The 18,306-nt window shown below is 47.4% G+C and overlaps 1 protein-coding gene across 1 annotated transcript in view; it reads left to right on the top strand.

Annotated features, from left to right (window-relative positions):
* TLL2 (tolloid like 2) overlaps positions 1-18,306 on the top strand; it is a 197,353-nt gene that overhangs the window by 159,551 nt on the left and 19,496 nt on the right. The window contains exons 12-16 of the mRNA XM_065407272.1: positions 5,118-5,263; positions 8,602-8,797; positions 12,428-12,553; positions 15,178-15,338; positions 16,049-16,229. Of these exons, the coding sequence (XP_065263344.1) occupies positions 5,118-5,263; positions 8,602-8,797; positions 12,428-12,553; positions 15,178-15,338; positions 16,049-16,229 (810 nt within the window). The remainder of the gene's footprint in view (positions 1-5,117; positions 5,264-8,601; positions 8,798-12,427; positions 12,554-15,177; positions 15,339-16,048; positions 16,230-18,306) is intronic.

Genomic DNA, 18,306 nt, shown 5'->3' with positions numbered 1-18,306 from the left:
TAAAACACAGATTGTACACAGCAGGAGTGTTTTTCAGCACATTTGACTAACTTATTCATAGTCGAATAATTCCACTTAAATAACCTCTTGCCTGAATTACTTACAGACATTCCTACCAAGTTTCACTGCTTGATTCCCTCTAGCAACTACAGAGTTAACTTTTCACTCTCTTTTCTTAAATCACTTGCTTGTCTCCCAAAACGACACCCAACTCAACTCAGATTTTACCATTCCAATTATTATCCTGGGGATTTGAAATCCCCATGCTTATAATTACTTACTCCTTTCCTTCCACTATGCCCTCAAAGTTTCCAACCTGTTTTCCAATCTCTCTATCTATTGCCTGCCCGCTTGGGCCCAATCCTGCTTTTCTCGCTGAACCGTCCCTTCCATGGGCACCGGCTTTTTCACTACCAATTTAGATAGGAGGGTGGGCTTCTCAACTAGCCCCCACCCTTCCTGGTCTCTTCTCTTAAACATTCTTACTCACAAGGCTACCCGAGTCCTCCCTCGTGAGGCTTGCCACTTGGGCAAAACGCATGGCCCATTGGCGTTTAACTATTCAATTTTCTCTTGTGGAAAACACACTGCTGTTACAGCATATGCAAACACAAATGGTTAAATTCTGACAAGTCCCTGAAGGACCGGTACTTGCTTAGCCAGTGCTTCCTTTTCTGCCTGGAAGTCCTGTCTCAAGGCTTGCAACTTGCCCTGGGCATAGGTTTGAGTTGCTGCCTGGTTCATGATCTATGCTCTTAATTGCTCAATTCTAGTTATCAAGTACACAACTCTTCCTATTACTCCAACTTCTCTATTGCCCAGTCCTGCTACGACTGGGGTAGATCCACCTGAAACCCTTCCCGGTCAACCGGGGTGGAGAGAGGAATGCTAAATCCCTCTCCGGTTCTCAGATTTACTGCGGCTGAGAGTAGGCACACTTTCATACTCACACACGTATGTCCAGACTGGCCACGTCTGTGTATAACGTTGAGAGAAGGTGCTGTGCAATCTCCAACTTGCTTCCTCTCTTGGGAGGGCAGTTCTTTTACACCCTGAAGTCTCCTGGGGCGTCTTTTCAGTGATTCCAGTCCAGGCCGGCTGCCTGTGGCTTCTTCAGTGTCCCCAAACCACGCCGGCTCCAGGGTCGCAAAGGCAGACTGTTGGATCTCACTGGACAGTTAAGCTTTGCAAATGTAATCTCAGCACTGTAACTTGTATTGCCTTTGGTTTGACTATGTCTATATTTTTTCACAGCCAGCTGGGGCCGAAAGCAGTTTTTCTTTGTACTTAGCCTGGTCTGCATTGATTCTTGACCTTGAACGCAGATTAACTTTCTCTTTATCTCTGGACCAAGCTGAATTTCAAATTAACCCGTTCCTTTCCTCAATAGACAAATTGCTCCCAGTGTGTGAGAGGCTTTCTTTTTTGGTGATTAAAAACTCCTCTGAGATGTATGATCTTATCTAGATTGAAGGTACCTTCTAGTGGGCATTGTTTAGATGAATTTTCACGCGTGTAATGATTCCAATTCTCTAAATACCTGCAGGTTGATGGACCATAATGTACGTACATAAAATAAGCTGGGGTACCCTTAGGGGGTGAGAGGGAATCCTTAGACTGTCCCCCACCCATTTTCCAATCACACACACAGGGAGGAGGATGCCCTGTCCGCGCTAGCGGCATATAAACTAAGGATCTCTCCCTACAGGGTACTCACACAGGAGAGACTAACGAGGATAGCCATGACCTCCTACACCTCCCTTCAGCAAAGAGCGTCGGCTAATCTCAGAGAGACGGCGCCGCTTACTCTGTTGCATCCAGTGAGATGGTCCGACTGTCAGTGGCTCACACGGAGAGGAAAAGGGGAGGGAAGATGGGTTCACACACTCCTAGACCCAGGCAGCCTCCTCGCCGGACGATGCCAGGCCGAGTTAGCCCACCGTGGGTCGGATCTCCTAAAAGATCCTCTAGTTACCGGGCTTGCGTTAGAGTAGTTCTGGTCACGAGCCAAAAGACTTCGCAGAGTACTCTGGGCGTCTTCCGGTAACACTCAATTCACACTGGTGTACACACACACACACACACACACACCAAGGCGTTACTCCAGGTACTATTCCCAAGTACCTCGATGCATCACTCGAGGCGGTAAAAACCCCTCTTGAGGCGGTAAACAACCCCTCTGTCCGGACTATGAGGCGGTAAAAACCCCTCCTGCTGAGGCGGTAACAACCCCTCAACACAGGTGCAATCCTATGCACCTCGCATATGCATACAGGGGGCGGCAAACAATTCCCCTACGCCGCTCAGCATCTGACCTTGCTGCACAGTCAATAAGTTCGGATGGCGTGAGCCCAACAGGGACAGACGGCCCCATGGACAGTCCTCCTCCGACACCCCAATAGAGATTTCAAAAGGTCTCCTACCTCTATTGTGGCGCCATGGGGTTCGAAGGGGAACGATCCGTAGTAACTGCCGGTGCCTCTGAGGGCGTTGCCATCCCGGACGAGCCCCCAAATTGTCGGAGAAAAACTGAGTTCTCACTCTTTTGTTTGGGTACAGCAAGTCAGAAGCTTTATTCACTCTCACAATTGTGCAGAGGGAGAGAGCCAAGCAGGTCTCTCTCACTGATACCTAATTACAACAAGCATTTATACCTTTCAATAATGAGGGACAGCTGCATTTTGTTATACATAAGCCATCTTGATATCTTATTTCTTAATTGTTTTGACTCTTGCCAACATACAATATTTCCTATACCTTATCTACACAAGGTCTTCTACACCTTATCTATACAAGGTCACAATAACTTCTCACACAGTACTTTCTCACCCGCCTCACACAATCCTCGCTTCTACAAATCTCGCGTTATCAGGGCTACAGTTAGCCTGACTCTTGCTAACAAACTGTCATGCATTGCAGTTCTTTTCTGACCGTTCTTTTTCTGCTTCCACATCCCATACCCCCCCCCCCCCATTTATGCCTCTGACCATTCCCTGAGCCCCCATTCATCAACCCCACTCCTTCTCCACCAGACTGCTGCTCCCCTCTATCCATCCCCACCTCCTGCTCCTGAGTCTCCCAAATTCTGACATCAGGGATCACAGCTCCATGCCATCCTGCCACCTCCAATCTTTCCCTTCCAGTCACCTCTCCCTCAGTTCCCTTGGTGCCCTATAAGACTTCTGTCCCCCTGCAGTCCTCTCCAATCATGTATCACCACTCCTTAACATCTGGCTCAGACCAGCAACTGGTACAACACAGCCTGGAGTCAGACAGGTCTGTTCATAATTTCAGTATTGTTTTGTGTACCTGTCAAAGGAACTTGCGGCCTCGCTCCTCAGTAAATCCAAGCAAATTAGGAGTTTATAGGCATAGTCATTGTGCAGCCAAACACAGTTTAGGAAAAGTTTGAAAAAAAATGAGTGCAGCCATTTTAAAGATACCGTAACTTCAGAACCCTTTTAGCTAACTTTACCAAACTTCCCAGACTAAATCTACACAGGGATGAGACCACGTGTGTAAAATTTATGAGGGGTTGGGACGTTGGGAAGGGAGGGAAGCATTTCAAAAACTGGGCTTATAATAAACTAGCTTCAGCTTTAACTATAGAGTGGCTACGGCTGCTCCACATGATTTAGGAAACACTAACCCACTGCTGAAATGCAGCTGCTACGAGGGAGGGTGGGGTAGAAATGCAGCAGCCATTCTGCACTAGCACCACTACAACAGGATGATTTTTAGGAGGGGGATTGACTAATAGTTCTCCAACTGAGACTGTAGCGGGTGGGGCTGTTAAGAAGAAGACCTAAGTTGCAATGAGTAGCCAAGCTACTAGAGTTGGTTAACACAGAAATGCTATGGAATCTCCAAGGTAGCCAGGGTCTTGGTTTTATGACTCATCTGGAGGCAAGTCTACCCAGTAGCGTCGCCATTCATTGTCACCCTGGTTTCTGAGAAGCAGCTCCATAGAGCTGCTTGGATTCAGTGCTGGAAATCTAATGTGCATATTGTTATTTAATGTTTGCTATGGTAGTGCTTAGTTTCAGGATTAATAATATATGGTGATATACCTATCTCATAGAACTGGAAGGGACCCTGAAAGGTCATTGAGTCCAGCCCCCTGCCTTCACTAGCAGGACCAAGTACTGATTTTGCCCCAGATCCCTAAGTGGCCCTCTCAAGGATTGAACTCACAACCCTGGGTTTAACAGGCCAAAGCTCAAACCATTGAGCTATCCCTCCCCCATTGTGCAAGGTGCTGTACAAACCCACCCACAGAGCCCATGCAGAGGTCATGCTGGGCTCTGAAATTGTATCTTCATTTTTTTTAGGCTGACTTTTAAAAATAAATCCAAGCTTTGAGGGCGGTTTAAAAAAGAAACACACATTCTCTGCGCAGCTCTTGGTGCTGATAGCATAAACTGCTGATACCTATTCCTATGTCGAGCTTTGACTTTCCTTGATTTGATCCTCTTACCAATATGAAAAGTTTTATTTAGAAAATAGCTCCAACATTGTCTACTGCAACTTCCTTCTCTGTGGCCTTTTTTCCAAGTCCCAACTCCCAACTCTACACTTGCAATGCGCAGTCCCACCTCTGTGTTGCCCAACTTCTTGCCTGCACAGAGAAATGACTGTGCCTGGATTCTAAGTCTACAGAGCATCTGGGGATGCATATCCATGAGACCATATGCAATCAAGCTGTTTTAGATTGGCCGGTATCTTTAGGCACATCTTCCCATGAACTCGCATTATGTTTGCAATCAGTGCCATCTAGTGGCAGGATTTCACTTTGCTTTTTTTGTGGGCTTTAATTGTCCATTTCATGTATGATTACTATTATTAATTTGATAATTAAATTAAGTGGTGTACCAGACACAACTATCCAAACAATTCCTGCCCCACAGAGCTGATATCCTTGGGGGAAGACACAGCAAGACAAGAGGCACTAAGCAGAATCGTGTTAGGCTTTTAATACCTTTCACGGTTTGTTTGGGGGGCCATATAGAATGAGTGTAGTTAAAATGGCTTTGTAAGGGGAGAGGGTGTGCTGGGAGCAGGCATTCGGTGAGGACACAATGTGTAATCCCATCCATGTGCTGTTTGTTTTTCTGAAGCAATTTGTGGTGGAGAAATTCACAAGGATGCTGGCCAGATTCAGTCTCCCAATTACCCAGATGACTACCGACCTTCCAAAGAGTGCGTCTGGAGGATCACGGTTTCCGAGGGGTTTCATGTAGGACTCACATTCCAAGCATTTGAGGTGAGAGGTTTGAGGTGTGTGCTCTTAAACCAAACTAACATGGCAGCCAATGAGACTGTAAAAAGGAAGTATGATAGAGAACGTACAATCTGTAGAAACTGGGGAATTTCCCCCCTAAATGTTTGTTTTAGAAAATTATTTCCACCCAATCCTGATTCCACTATCATCAATGAAAAGTGTGTATTGCGCATGCCTCCTTTGCTGCTGCTTCAGATAATCTACCCATAACGCTTTTATCTGAGGACCGCAAACTGCTTGACAGCGTGTTAGTGGTTATATGTATCACGGTAGCATTCAGAGGTCCCAGTGCTAGGTTCTGTCTGTGCATATAAGGAAGACAGGCCCTGCCTCAAAGACCTCGCCATCAAAGTATAAGATGAGAACTGAAGGATTCAGCAAACAAACTATGAGGAGTTCAAGGTAACTGTGAAGCAAATTACTTAGGCTCACGCAGTGGCAGAGCCAGGATACAACCCAGAAGTCCTGGCACCCAATCCTCTGCACTACCCATCAGGACACTCTGCATGTGGGGAATGTTGAGAGAGGATTCCTGCCATCAGACTGCAGAATGCACAGGACATCAATTCCCTAGCCAACCCTGCATAGATCTATTGAGACCGCACCACCCATGAACACATCCATATCTTCCCCCCCCACCCCCGTAAATCTTATAGTAGCCATAAAGACCTTGGGACAGACCATTCCCTGCATCACCAGCCAGGTTTTCATAGAAAAGTAGAAATTAGAGAGAGCAACTTGAAGGTTGCTGAGAGGTTGAGGATTACATCTGGTGAGTTTGCAGCAACTAGGATTATTTAGCCTTGAAAGGAGAAATTAGACCGGATTTACAATAACTGAGCTATGTAAGAATATTAAAGAGGGGCTTAGAACTGACGAGCCCCTCTGTACTACCCTGTCAGATCCCAGGGTTATTTAATTAATTTAATGGTCGGTAAATTTTGAATAAACAAAAGGAAGATACCTCTTCACCCCATGTGACTAGGCAGTGCCTGGAGATTAGCAAATCATATTGTGTCTAGGGGCTCGATCCTGCTCCCACTGTAGTCAAGAGCAAAACTTCCCTTGTTTTCAATGGGGCAGGACTGGAGCCTAGATCAGTTTAGGGCCAGCAGTGGCATTTGTGAATGTCTAATAAAGTGTCATGTTTCAGGACAGCAGCCAGCCTCTGCAGAGGTCAGGAAGGATTTTCACCCAGTGTTTGCAGTATGCATTGCGCTACTGGCCGGGTGCATTCTGATTTGATTGATTTTTTTGCTGACTCTTTGAAGTAGCAGGGCTGGAGATAGGCTGGGCCGGACCCTGATCTGGGATGGCATGCCGTGTCTTCCTGACATACATTTTAGCTCCCATCTGTTCCTTTTGTAAAGGCCAGCACAGGATTGTTCTCTCCGGTTTCTGCTTGTTTTGTCCAGACAAGGCCCATCAACTCCAATGGGTTGGCTATGAAACCCCAGGGCGTTCCCCAAGCTGCCTAGTTTGTTGTTGCTCATCTCCCTCCTTTGCTGTCACTCATGGGGTTTGGCCACAGTGCAGAGACTTTGGTATCCTGCTGGGAAAGCAAAGGAGCCCTAGTTCTTGAGCTATTTGCCTGTTGGTGTTTTCAATGCTGTCTGGCGTGCAGGGATGTTCTTCCCCTGCTCGGAGATCGTCCCCTGGATTTGCCCGTCCTTGCTGCTGAGCCTGAGGAAGGCAACTCTTTTAGATGGTCAGGAACCAGAGTCTCATTGGAAGGTGGCATGTGAAGGCGACAGAACTAAGACCATATAACACTCTGACGCTGCATCTCAAGGGCAGGGCTGCCCAGAGGGGGGGCAAATGGGGCAATTTGCCCCAGGCCCCGGGCCCCGCAGGGGCCCCCACAAGAATATAGTATTCTATAGTATTGCAACTTTTTTTAAATGGAAGGGGCCCCCGAAATTGCTTTGCCCCAGGCCCCCTGAATCCTCTGGGTGGCCCTGCTCAAGGGGCTGCAAGGGATTCGATGGCAGCCCCGTGATGCAGGCAAGAGGCTTCAAGGCTACTAGCAGGAGATCCAGTGGGTCCCATCAGGCCCAATACCCTTGTGAGGAGGCAGCATGATACGGTGGGTGCTTTGGACCCATGATCAGAGCAGATATTGAACCTCAGGAGTGTGTAAAAACAAACGTAAAGATCCAAGAACTGAAGAGAAAATGGAGGGGCAGGAAGGTAGGGTCTGAGCCAGTCCTTCAGGCCCTCTTCATTGAAATAAGGGACGCTGTGGCTCCACAGCTCAGGGGTTAAAGTGGTGGTCTCAGAATCCAGGGGCCACAGGTCCAATGCTCACTGGGGCCTGGATTGCAATCTCTGCCTCATACTCTCCTCACTGGTTTTTCCTCAGTTGCTTGTCACTCTTCAGCCTTAGCCAACCTCCTTCCTGTACAGAGGGGGCCTAGCTCCCTAGCATAGCAGATGAATATTCCACTGTAGTCTGCTGTGTAAAAGTTATTCTTAGAGACACTATCCATGGCTGCAGGGCAGTAATTCTGAGGATAAAAACAACCCTTTTCAGGGGGAGGGATAGCTCAGTGGTTTGAGCATTGGCCTACTAAACCCAGGGTTGTAAATTCAATCCTTGAGGGGGCCATTTAGGGATCTGGGGCAAAAATCTGGCTGGGGAATTGGTCCTCTTTGAGCAGGGGGTTGGACTAGATGACCTCCTGAGGTCCCTTCCAACCCTGATATTCTATGATTCTATGAATAGGCAAACTTCTGCCATGCTGCCCTGCCCGTACACCTCAGCCCTGCCTGGATGAACAGCAAGGGGCCAGTTATGATGGGGATTTTCTTGTGCTGTCACCTGGGAGCTGAGCTGAGACCGATCTTTAGCTACGTCAGTAATCACAAATTACACATTCAATTAAGCTGACATTTTAAACCATACAACCAATAACGTGCTCTGCAGATTGGCAAGCTGATGGTAACCTTGAGGTCCAAATTCTGTTCCACTTGTTTATTTGTTATACTTTTGATTGAGAGGAATGTTACTTAGGACCACCTATCCCCATGCTCCAGGCACCGTTAACATAACTTCAATTGCTGAACTTGGGTGTATTTCATTTTTAAGCTGATCCACCACAAATCTCCCCCCCCCCCCCGTTCCCCTCTTAACAATTCCCCACCTCCCCAGTTTCAAAAGCCTGGGGGAAAAGAGGAGCCGTGCTTCAGCTAAGCCAGAGAACTTTGCCCTGACTGTATTGACTCAATTTGTGCTTTTTGATCCTTTAAAGCTAAACGGAATCTGATGGGGCTGAGTGAAGTGGGTGACCTCTGTTGGCGTGTTCCCTTTCCCTCTGCAGATTGAGAGGCACGACAGTTGTGCTTATGACTACCTGGAAATCCGAGACGGCCCCACTGAGGACAGCCCTTTGATTGGACACTTTTGCGGCTACGAGAAGCCAGAAGATATCAAATCCAGCTCAAATAAAGTGTGGATGAAGTTTGCATCTGATGGGTCCATCAATAAAGCAGGGTTTGCAGCAAATTTCTTTAAAGGTATGGATTACACATCAGACCCTAAGGTGGTTTCATTAAGATGAAACCTCTATCAGAGACACTTGAGACCCCTCTCCAAGGATGGCCTGGGGGCCAAGTGCAGGCCATAGAGTTCAGTAATGTGGCCCATAGGCAAAAATCAACATAAGGCCTCTGTCTAAACTGAAGACCGCAAGCTGCTTGGAGTAGCACAGGCTGGGAGCTGAAGACTACATAGCTCCTTATTAAAGAGGAAATGGCTGCTTTCCCCTCTCCATTTTAAGCAGACCAGATGGGGCCCATAGCTTCCTGGCAACTTGCCATTGTAGTCCTCAGCTAGTCAACTCTGGGTGCACCCGTTATCTTAATGAATTTTGTAATGACCAGGAATTTCATGTGTGTCTTGCATTGTTTGGAACAAACATGAAACATACAAAGCAGACGACAGCTTAAAAAACTTGAGTAGAAGTGTGGGTTGAAATCTGTGCTTTATGAGAACATGGGACACCAACTTTTAAATGCTGAGAATAAACCAGCCATGAGCTTATACAGGATCAATCCTTAAGGGCTAAGCCTTCTACTCAGGTCCAACAGTTAGGGGATGAGGCCCCAAAAATGAGGGATTACCTTGTCTTCAAGCCAGAAATGTGACCATTGGGGTTATTCTAGTTTTTGCTACTCCATGCTATCCTTATGGAGAAGCTAGAGTAGTCCTCAGTTATGCAGACAATCTCTGAAGTGCATATAATATTAATAATGATGTGGCTGTTTTAGGTTTATATAGTACCTTTTACCTGGAAACATCCCAAAGCATTATACACTCACCTGTACTGAAATGCAGCCATCTCTGGAGTGGGACATTGCTGCTCCTAAACAGTGCAAAGCTGGTTAGGTCAGGAACTGAAGATAAATAGTTCTCCAATTAAAACCACCAGGGTAAATTCTTAGTGAAGTATAACGACCAGGACCCCAGAGCTCACATCCCCACCTTGCAGACACAACAAATCCTGTATTTTTGCAGGTGTTAGACTAGATGACCCTTGCGGTTCCTTCTAACCCTGTGGTTCTATGAGTCTATGAAAATAGCTGCAAGACCTCCAGTGACCATGACCTAAGCTTTGTCTCATGCAAATGAATTAACCCCACTTCCCTTCCAGTTTTAACGTGGAGCAGGAAGTCTGGCATTGTGTCTTAGCCTACATGGGCATTCTGTCTTAGCCTGGCAGTGAAGAAGCAGGTTTCTAGAGGCTGACGCAGACACTGTGGCCCAGTGTTAATCAGTAGGGGTTTTTCAAACACTTTCATTGTGGGCCACCTCTTACTAGAATGTCTCATGGTGCCTACCCTTCCCAATTCCAATACATCCCCGCAGCAACCGCTGCTGTCGCTGAGATGGAGTAGAAAAGGTGACTTGTTTAGCTGTCTTTTACTGCAGTTTAACAGCTAGGACAGGAGCAGGCATCCTATGACCAGCCACAGAGCACCGTCCATTCATGGACAACTGTTTGGGAACAGCTGACCTACCGAATGGGAGGAGTTTTCTCAGCAGTGAGCCTGTAAACAGAAGCAGGGAAACTGTCTCTTCTCAATGTGGGGTTATCGCCTCTGGTGTTTTCCCGACTCGGTGGTGAGGCTTCCAAAGAGATCATGTTGGCAAGGCTGTCCCCACCAAACCAACGTAGCAATAACCTTTACCAGGTTCTCTTAACGAAATGACCCATGGGGGGGAGGGGGTGTGACTGGGGTAGCCCACACTGAAAATGTGCCTAGGGTAGCCCACACTGAAAATGCCAAGGTCATGGCAGGCTGCAAAAAGGAGAGCAGATTCTCCCAAACTGGTGGTTAACACTGTAGTTAGATTCACCAACCAGTCCCAAACTGTGCTCCTGATCCCCCACACTGGTTATCAAGAAGCTAAAAAAAGGAAATCACACAGCCCCCTTTATTGCATTCCAGTTCTCTGGCTCCCAATCAGCAAACAGGTCCAGTAAGGGGCGGAGTTATTTAAAACTCCGCTCACTATACAAAATGTTCTTCTGATCCCCAAAGGGCCAGCCACATTGCCAGGTCAATATTAGTTTGGATCTTACCCAAAATGCCACGCTGCCAGCCAATCCTTTAGCATCTAAAACTAAAGATTTTATTATAAAAGAAAAGAAAGAGAAGAGAGTTGCTCAATGGTCAAAGCAATCCAGGGCTGCCCGTGGCGGGGGCAAGTGGGGCAATTTGCCCCGGGCCCCGCAGGGGCCCCGCGAGCCCTGGCCCAGCGGCGATCCGGTCTTCGGCGGCATTTCAGCGGCGGGGGGCCCTTCAGTGCTGCCGAAGACGCGGCGCGACTGAAGGGCCCCCCGCCGCCAAAATGCCGCCGAAGACCCGGATTGCCGCTGGGTGAGTACAAGTGCCGCAGCTCCCCTGCTTTTCCCCAGGCCCCCTGAATCCTCTGGGCGGCCCTGAAGCAATCAGATACATACATAAGACTTCAGAGTCCATATATCAGGTTCTTAGCAGCATTGGTGAGTTTGCTGGCTTGTAGAGTCCCTCTGGAGCACATCCAAAGTGTGGATAGGTCTGTCAGTCCTTTGTTCAAAGCTTCAGTTTGTAGAGAAATTACTGCAGAAGTGGGAAGCAGGATTGAAGACCAAATGGAGAAGATGCGGCTGCCTTTATATCCTTTGCCAGGTGGCTTGTACATCCTTTGTCCCAAACACAAGCTCACAGCACATGGGCATGGAAAAGCTCTTGGAGTCCCCTGTCCACAGGCATGTCCCTACGTGTCCTGCTGACTCATAAGCATAGCCCCTGACTTCTCTCAATGGGTTCATTGTACAGCTGATTGCCTTTGATGGGCCATTAAGCAGGCTGGATAGTGCTGATGCCAATCTGTCTGGGGGTGTCCACCCAGAAACACAGCACAGATTTGTTATACAAATATACCACCCATATTTATAACTCACAATACAAAGATGATACATACATATAAACATGATGATCATATTTAGCCAATCATAATTTTTCCACTGATACCTTACATGGCATATCTGGTAAGATTCACTGCAATTTTGTAATATTGGTATCACTAATATTATAAATGGTCACCCATCTTCCACACGGCGTCATGGCGGGGATGAACTACAACCAGGAAATGGGTTGAGAGGCCAATAAATCAGACCTTTGGGCATTAGAATGGCAGCACTGGGTGTAGAAATCTGATCTGAAAAGCCAGGTTTCAAAGTCCAGTCTCTTCCTAGGCTGGTGGGAGCGAAGCACTGTTCCCAAGGCTGCGCCTACGCAGGCTGCCCGCATTTAGTGTTGGGTGCTAAGAATAAAGGAAATCAGGAGTGTCATTGCAAATGAGGGCAAAGTGCAGCAAAGTCTTTGCAAGAAGAGACCTCGCTTCCTCTTCCAATGATGTTGACTGAAAGTGTCACTTCAATGCCGGCTGGCTGGCAAGGCCACTGTGGTGCCAGCAGGCTGGCGATGCTAATTGTATGCCCCTACTTGGTGAGGGCAAGACTGCTTTAGCCCTTACCGGCCAGCAAGACCTCTTCAGCTGCTCCTTTGGTCCTCCAGCCCGCAAGCACTGCCTGTGAAAACGGAGGTGGGGATTGGGCCGTTAGGAGAGCTTGAATTGTTGCCTTTTCCTCCCCACAGAGGTGGATGAATGTTCTCGGCCAGACAACGGTGGGTGTGAGCAGCGCTGTGTGAACACACTGGGCAGCTACAAGTGCGCCTGTGAACCTGGCTACGAGCTGACGGCTGATAAAAAGAGCTGTGAGGGTCAGTAGCCTGCAGAGTGGGGAGCGTGGTTGGGGGGGGGGCACCACAGTTAAGAATAGTTAAGTGGACCTGGTTAGAAAATGGTTCCCTGCCCCCCGTGGAAAATTTTGACAAAACCAAAAAATTAGGTTTCATCAGAATTTTCGTGGAAAGGGTCGAATTTTCAGTGACAAGTTGAAATCTGAAATGTTCTGTCCGAAAACTGAAATATTTTTATTTCTCTGCTGCCATGGTGCTTCGTTATCCCATTTTCCTCTATAGGTTGGGCTCCCTGATTGGACTGCATCTCCCGTGATACACCACAGTCTCATCTGTGGGTGAGGGGAGATGGGGCAACATGGCCACCACCTAGCAGCAGTGCCTGGTGGGAGATGAGGTCCAGGTGGGGGTGCCCAGGCCACAGAAAAGAACTGCGGGGCACTGTGACAGAATTCAGAATCAACGTGTTTCAGTTTGAAGCTGAAACCAAAAAGGTTTTGGTTTCTGGGTGGCCATTTTTGTCCTGAAAATTTACATTTCCTGTGGAAAGCCGACACTTCTGATGAAAAATGTCATTTAACCTAAACCCCAATTTTCTGCTGAAAAACAGTTGAGGGAAATTTTTCAATCAGCTCTATACATAAATGGTTGATCTCTTTAAATAAATGTTAGCCTGCGCAGCTCAGCTTTATTGAGAGACTCCCCTCCCCGCTCCTCTCCCTTGTTTTCTCCCCTTATTTGAGAACCGTTTTAGAAATGGTGAACAGAATGAGCGAGATCTTCAAAATCCCTTGGGGTCTCCTTTAATTCTGCTCCCATTAAAGCAGCTGGCAGACCTGCCATTGATTGTAATGGCAGCAGAGGTACACAAGTGCTGAGGGCTTTTAAAAGTCACTCTGTATTTTAGATAGCCCCTGTGCATAATTTGACAGGCACTTCTAAAAATATTCTAGAAATATTCTACCCTCTCAATTCACCTACCGTACAGGAAATAGGGATGGTAGCCTCTGAAACACTAATGGCATATGTAAGAGCAATTGCTTTTGCTTTTTCAGGCATTGCTGTGAGACATGTTATGCACTGAGCGACAGTGCAGAGAAGAGAACATAGGCAGAACCTGAATCTAGAAAGAATAAAACAGTCCTGCTTTCACGACCCACAGCAGAACCCTGCTCAAAATTTCTATCCTATATTAACAGACTTTAAATCAGGGTCTCGATCCCTTAGCAGAGTTGGGGGTCCATGTTCAGACTTTCCTAGAGACAAGTGTTGAAACTGACTGCCGGATGCCAGTGTGGCTTCCTTTCTCAGCCTAGAGTAGGCCTAAGTTAATGAGCAGGTGGTAGAGGATGTGAATTCTGCCAGGCATATCAGTCCCTGACCTTCAGAGAAAGATAATCGCCAACAGTAGGGTGGGGATTGTTGATGAGCTACTAAAAATAGTGAAGTCCTCAGGGTAATAAGCAGAGCTGGTTGGAACATTTGGATGGAAATCAGAATATTTCATAAGATGTTTTGTTTTCCAGATGGCTCTAGAAATAACACATTCAGTGCCTTGTTAGACTTTGAACTCTAATAAAGCCATAAAACACTGAAGTACTAACAGGGAAATATGAAACTATGCTGCAGAAAAGGTGTCTGTTTTACGTCAAGGCAGGTGTCTCGTGTTAGCTCGCTCTATGTAAAACCTTAGTGGAGACAAGACACAGGCAGTTTTTGCCATGATAGAGTTAGCTGGGGTCAACACCAGGTGGTGGGAGGTGTGTGTGTGTAAGGTTGACCGTGACTAGTTACATGAAGGTAAAAGCTACTTTTGCCTTGTCCCCACTAACGTTTTACATCTAGAGAACTGACCCGAGTTAGCTGTCTTGATGTAAAATTACACCTCCTTTGCAGGTAAGACGAAGCCAAAAGCTAGTGAAGTTCTAAAGAAAATGGGCCACTAATGAGAGAGTGCGAGTCCCAAAAGACACTCTGGCTTTATTCTCACTAGGAAAAAGGTGTGTGTTAACCTTTCCCTGGCGTAGACGTGGCCTGTAAATTATAAACTACCAAATGGTTTGTCTTTACTAGACTTTTTCTACCTCTAGTCAATTGATTGCCACTTCTGTGGAGTACATGCAGTGTTTGTAAAGGCTAGCACGGGCACACCCTACACGCTTGATGAAGGCTATGAATGTTTGTTCTAGGCAGCTCTCTACGATAAAGAGCAACTATTTGTAGCCTAGAACAAATGTTTAAGGAATCTCCAGGTTGGCCTGCACAATCATGTTAATTACCCCAAGTTAATTGGTTGTCACTGAACTTGAGGTGCAAAGTCCAGTAGAGACCAATCCTGAAAGGCTACTGTGGTACTAAGGGCCAGATCCTCAGCTGGAGTAGATCGGCAAAGGTCTTGCTGCTTCGGTGGAGCTCTGCTGGTTTTTTACTAGCCGAGGATGTGGCCCAAAAGCGATTTTCCATTTTCTCCCCCAGTCCTGGCTATTTTAAAATCCATTCTGAAGGCTGGGTTTGGAAACATGTGCCCTTGCCTTGCTACTGCCCCAAGTTAGCGCTGACTTGTTTCCTAGCGAACAACATGGCACAATCTTTTCTCTGTCTGGACAGAAGCAAGTAAACCTTGTGTTCGTTTGTCACCTCTCCAGCTGCCTGTGGGGGCTTCATCACCAAGCTCAATGGGACCATCACGAGCCCTGGGTGGCCCAAGGAATATCCCACTAACAAAAACTGCATCTGGCAGGTGGTCGCTCCAGCCCAGTACCGGATCTCTCTGCAGTTTGAAGTCTTTGAGCTGGAAGGCAATGATGTATGTAGCTGGTCCATGTATTTAGTAGGTGTGATTGTTGACCGGCCCGGAGCCTGATAAGATCCTGGGGTACTGAGAGGAGACCCAGTGTTATGTCTTGGTTTGGGGGCTTCCCATTGTTTCTCAGCCCTTGATTTAATGAGCAAGTGGCAGTAGTTAGCAAGACTTTCTTTAAAGAACAGAATCTGTTTTCTTTGGTACGTATTTGTAGGGAGTGGAGAAGTACTGAGCTATTTCTGTTACAAATGAGCTTGTTCCTATAGCAGTAGGTATCCTGGGTATTTTCCATTTGTAACTGTTAGTTCCTGTTTCCTAGAGACTGCTTCTCTAGGAGCGTTACTGGGGATTGACAGGAAAATGTAAAATTGGGATAATAGCACTTCCCTACTTCACAGAGGTGTGGTGAGGAGAGAAATACATTGAAGATTGTGAGGTGCTCAGGTGGTAATGGGGGCCAGATAAATGCTGTACAGAGATACATGAAATGTAACTAAAACCATTCTGATACTACAAGATGGAGCAGGAAGTGAAGGAGTTGACGACATTAAGTGACTCAGGTCGGGGGAAGTGTTACTGCTGGTGGGCAAGTCTGTGTATGGTGTCACTTGCCGTGTCACTCAGGAAATGGACTCTTGCTGTTTGGTATTCTACATCTGCAATGCACTGTGTCAAAGTCCCCCACGCTATGAAATCTGACTGTCCCTTGGCAGGTCTGTAAATACGACTACGTGGAGGTTCGCAGCGGGCTTGCTTCCGATTCCAAGCTCCATGGCAAATTCTGCGGCTCAGAGAAGCCGGAAGTGATCACATCCTATAGCAACAACCTGAGACTGGAGTTCAAATCGGACAACGCAGTATCCAAAAAGGGATTCAAAGTGCACTTCTTTTCTGGTACGTGGCTGTGTCCCTCGGGGAGGAAAGCTCTCTGCACTGGCTGTCCTTCCTGGGTGTACGGGAGCATCGCGTGCTTCGTGTGAATGTGCATCTCCGTGCTGTTAAGTCTGGCCATCCATGGCATCAGTGGTTATATTCTGCCTTCTACTGTATGAAAGTAATGATTGCGGTGTACCGTCTCTCCCTCTTCCCTTGTCTCCCAACAGTGGGAAGGGGCGGTGAATTCTGCACAATCCATTTCCATGGCACAAAGGCTGCTGCGCGTTACCCTAGCAATGCAGGAATTGCCATATGGGATTGCAGATCCTTAGATTTTAAGGCCAGACCTGCTTAACACAGGCCAGAGAACCTCTCCCAGTAATTTCTGCATCAAGCCCAGAACTTGTGTTTTGAGCTAGAGCATGCCTTTTTAGAAAGACATCCAGTCCTGAAGACTCATCAGAGCAGCAGATCACCCGGTGTCCTGTCTCAGACACTAGCCAGCACCAGACCCTTCAGAGCACAGCAGGCAGGACTTGAGGTAACCTGCCTCTCGGGAAGGCTTCATCCTGGCCCCCAGTAATTAGAGGTTGGCTTTTGCCCTGAACCAGGAGGGTTTAGATCCCTTCAATCCTTACCATCATAGCTTTGGATGTTATAATGTAAATGTCCAGTCCTCTGCTGAATCATGCTGGGATCTTGGCCTCAATGACACCTTGTGGCAGAGAGTTCCAGAGGTTAATTATGCTGTCATAGTTTAGGGCAAGTGCACGTGTATTCTCCTGCCATGCTCCACCAAGGCCACCCACTTTTCAGCCATCACCCTTCTTGGGCAGAGACCCGCGTGTTTATCTCCCTCTTGACTGGGGTTTTTCCAGGCTGCACAGTTCCCTGCCTACACTATGATATTCCCAGCAAGCCAGACTGCCTATGCAGGCCAGCATCTGCACTTTGTTTATTCTTCGGAGGTATGAGTGAAAAAATATTAAAAACAATAAAAGAACCTACATGCATGCTAAAAAGCATCCCAGAGGTCACCCTTCAGCTCCAACGTTGGGCTCTGGTAGGTGTCAATCCTTCATCCCCATGGTTACAAATTCATAACTGTCTCAGATTCAGAATCAGAACAACCAGGAAAAGCTCAGTCTTTCCTTTATACAGCTTGGACCTTTGATCTTGGCCTCATGTAACAGGTGATCAGCCGACAGAGGCCCTCTCCTCAGGGTGTGGCATCAAAAGTCTGGGGTTTTGCATAACCAGAAGTGAGGAATTTGCATTCACCTCCCGGTAGGTATTCCCCTGGAAAGCCACTTAACACTTTTTGTTCCAAAAGTCCACACTGTTCAGTACTGTCCTTTGAACCCCCAGGTCTCGCATCTAGGCAGTTCCACGCACAATAATACATCCACCATTCATTTACTACAATGGACCCCAAAGATACTTAAACTTAACTCAGTAAGGTCTCCCAAGGATATGGCGGGAAATTGCCAGAACTGTCACACATGCGCTATGTGGAAGTGTTTCCTTTCATCGGTTTTAAATGTTACTTTTCGGTTTTGTCACACACCCCGATGTGCTTGTATTATGGGAAAGGCCGAATAGATGGGTCTGATCTACCTTCTCTATTTATACCTCGTTCTTTACTTTCTTCCAATGTCTCCTGTGTGCAGCATACCACACGGCCCCGTAACACTGCCCCCTCCTGCTGACCGGGCAGCCACGCACCTATCTGCCCATCTTCTCTGCTCTCGTGGCTCGTGCAAGTCACGGGAGCATGGGTGAAGGCATCTGCTTGCCTCTTTGCCCAATCTCTCACTCTCTGCCCCTGCTGTGGCACATTGCAGTCACGGGGGGCAGCTTACCCGGCAGCAACTCTCTCTACCTGCCTGCATCCTCTTTCTCTGCACCAGCCACAGACCCCCTGGGCAGCAGACAGCTCTTTCCACTAGACACTTGGTGAGTGGAGGAACCGAGGAGCTGCTGGCAATGAGCAGAGGGAAGCTGCTTAAAGGAGCATCAGCACAGAGCTGAGCATGAAGCAGGGTTGCCAGTATAAAGATGGGCCGGTGGGTTTTTGCCAGGACTGGTACATTTG

This window comes from Emys orbicularis, chromosome 7 (genome assembly GCF_028017835.1).
Source record: "Emys orbicularis isolate rEmyOrb1 chromosome 7, rEmyOrb1.hap1, whole genome shotgun sequence".
NCBI lineage: Eukaryota > Metazoa > Chordata > Testudines > Emydidae > Emys > Emys orbicularis.
The sequence above is the reverse complement of the archived record's forward strand: the minus strand, read 5'-3'. Positions and strand labels throughout refer to the sequence as shown.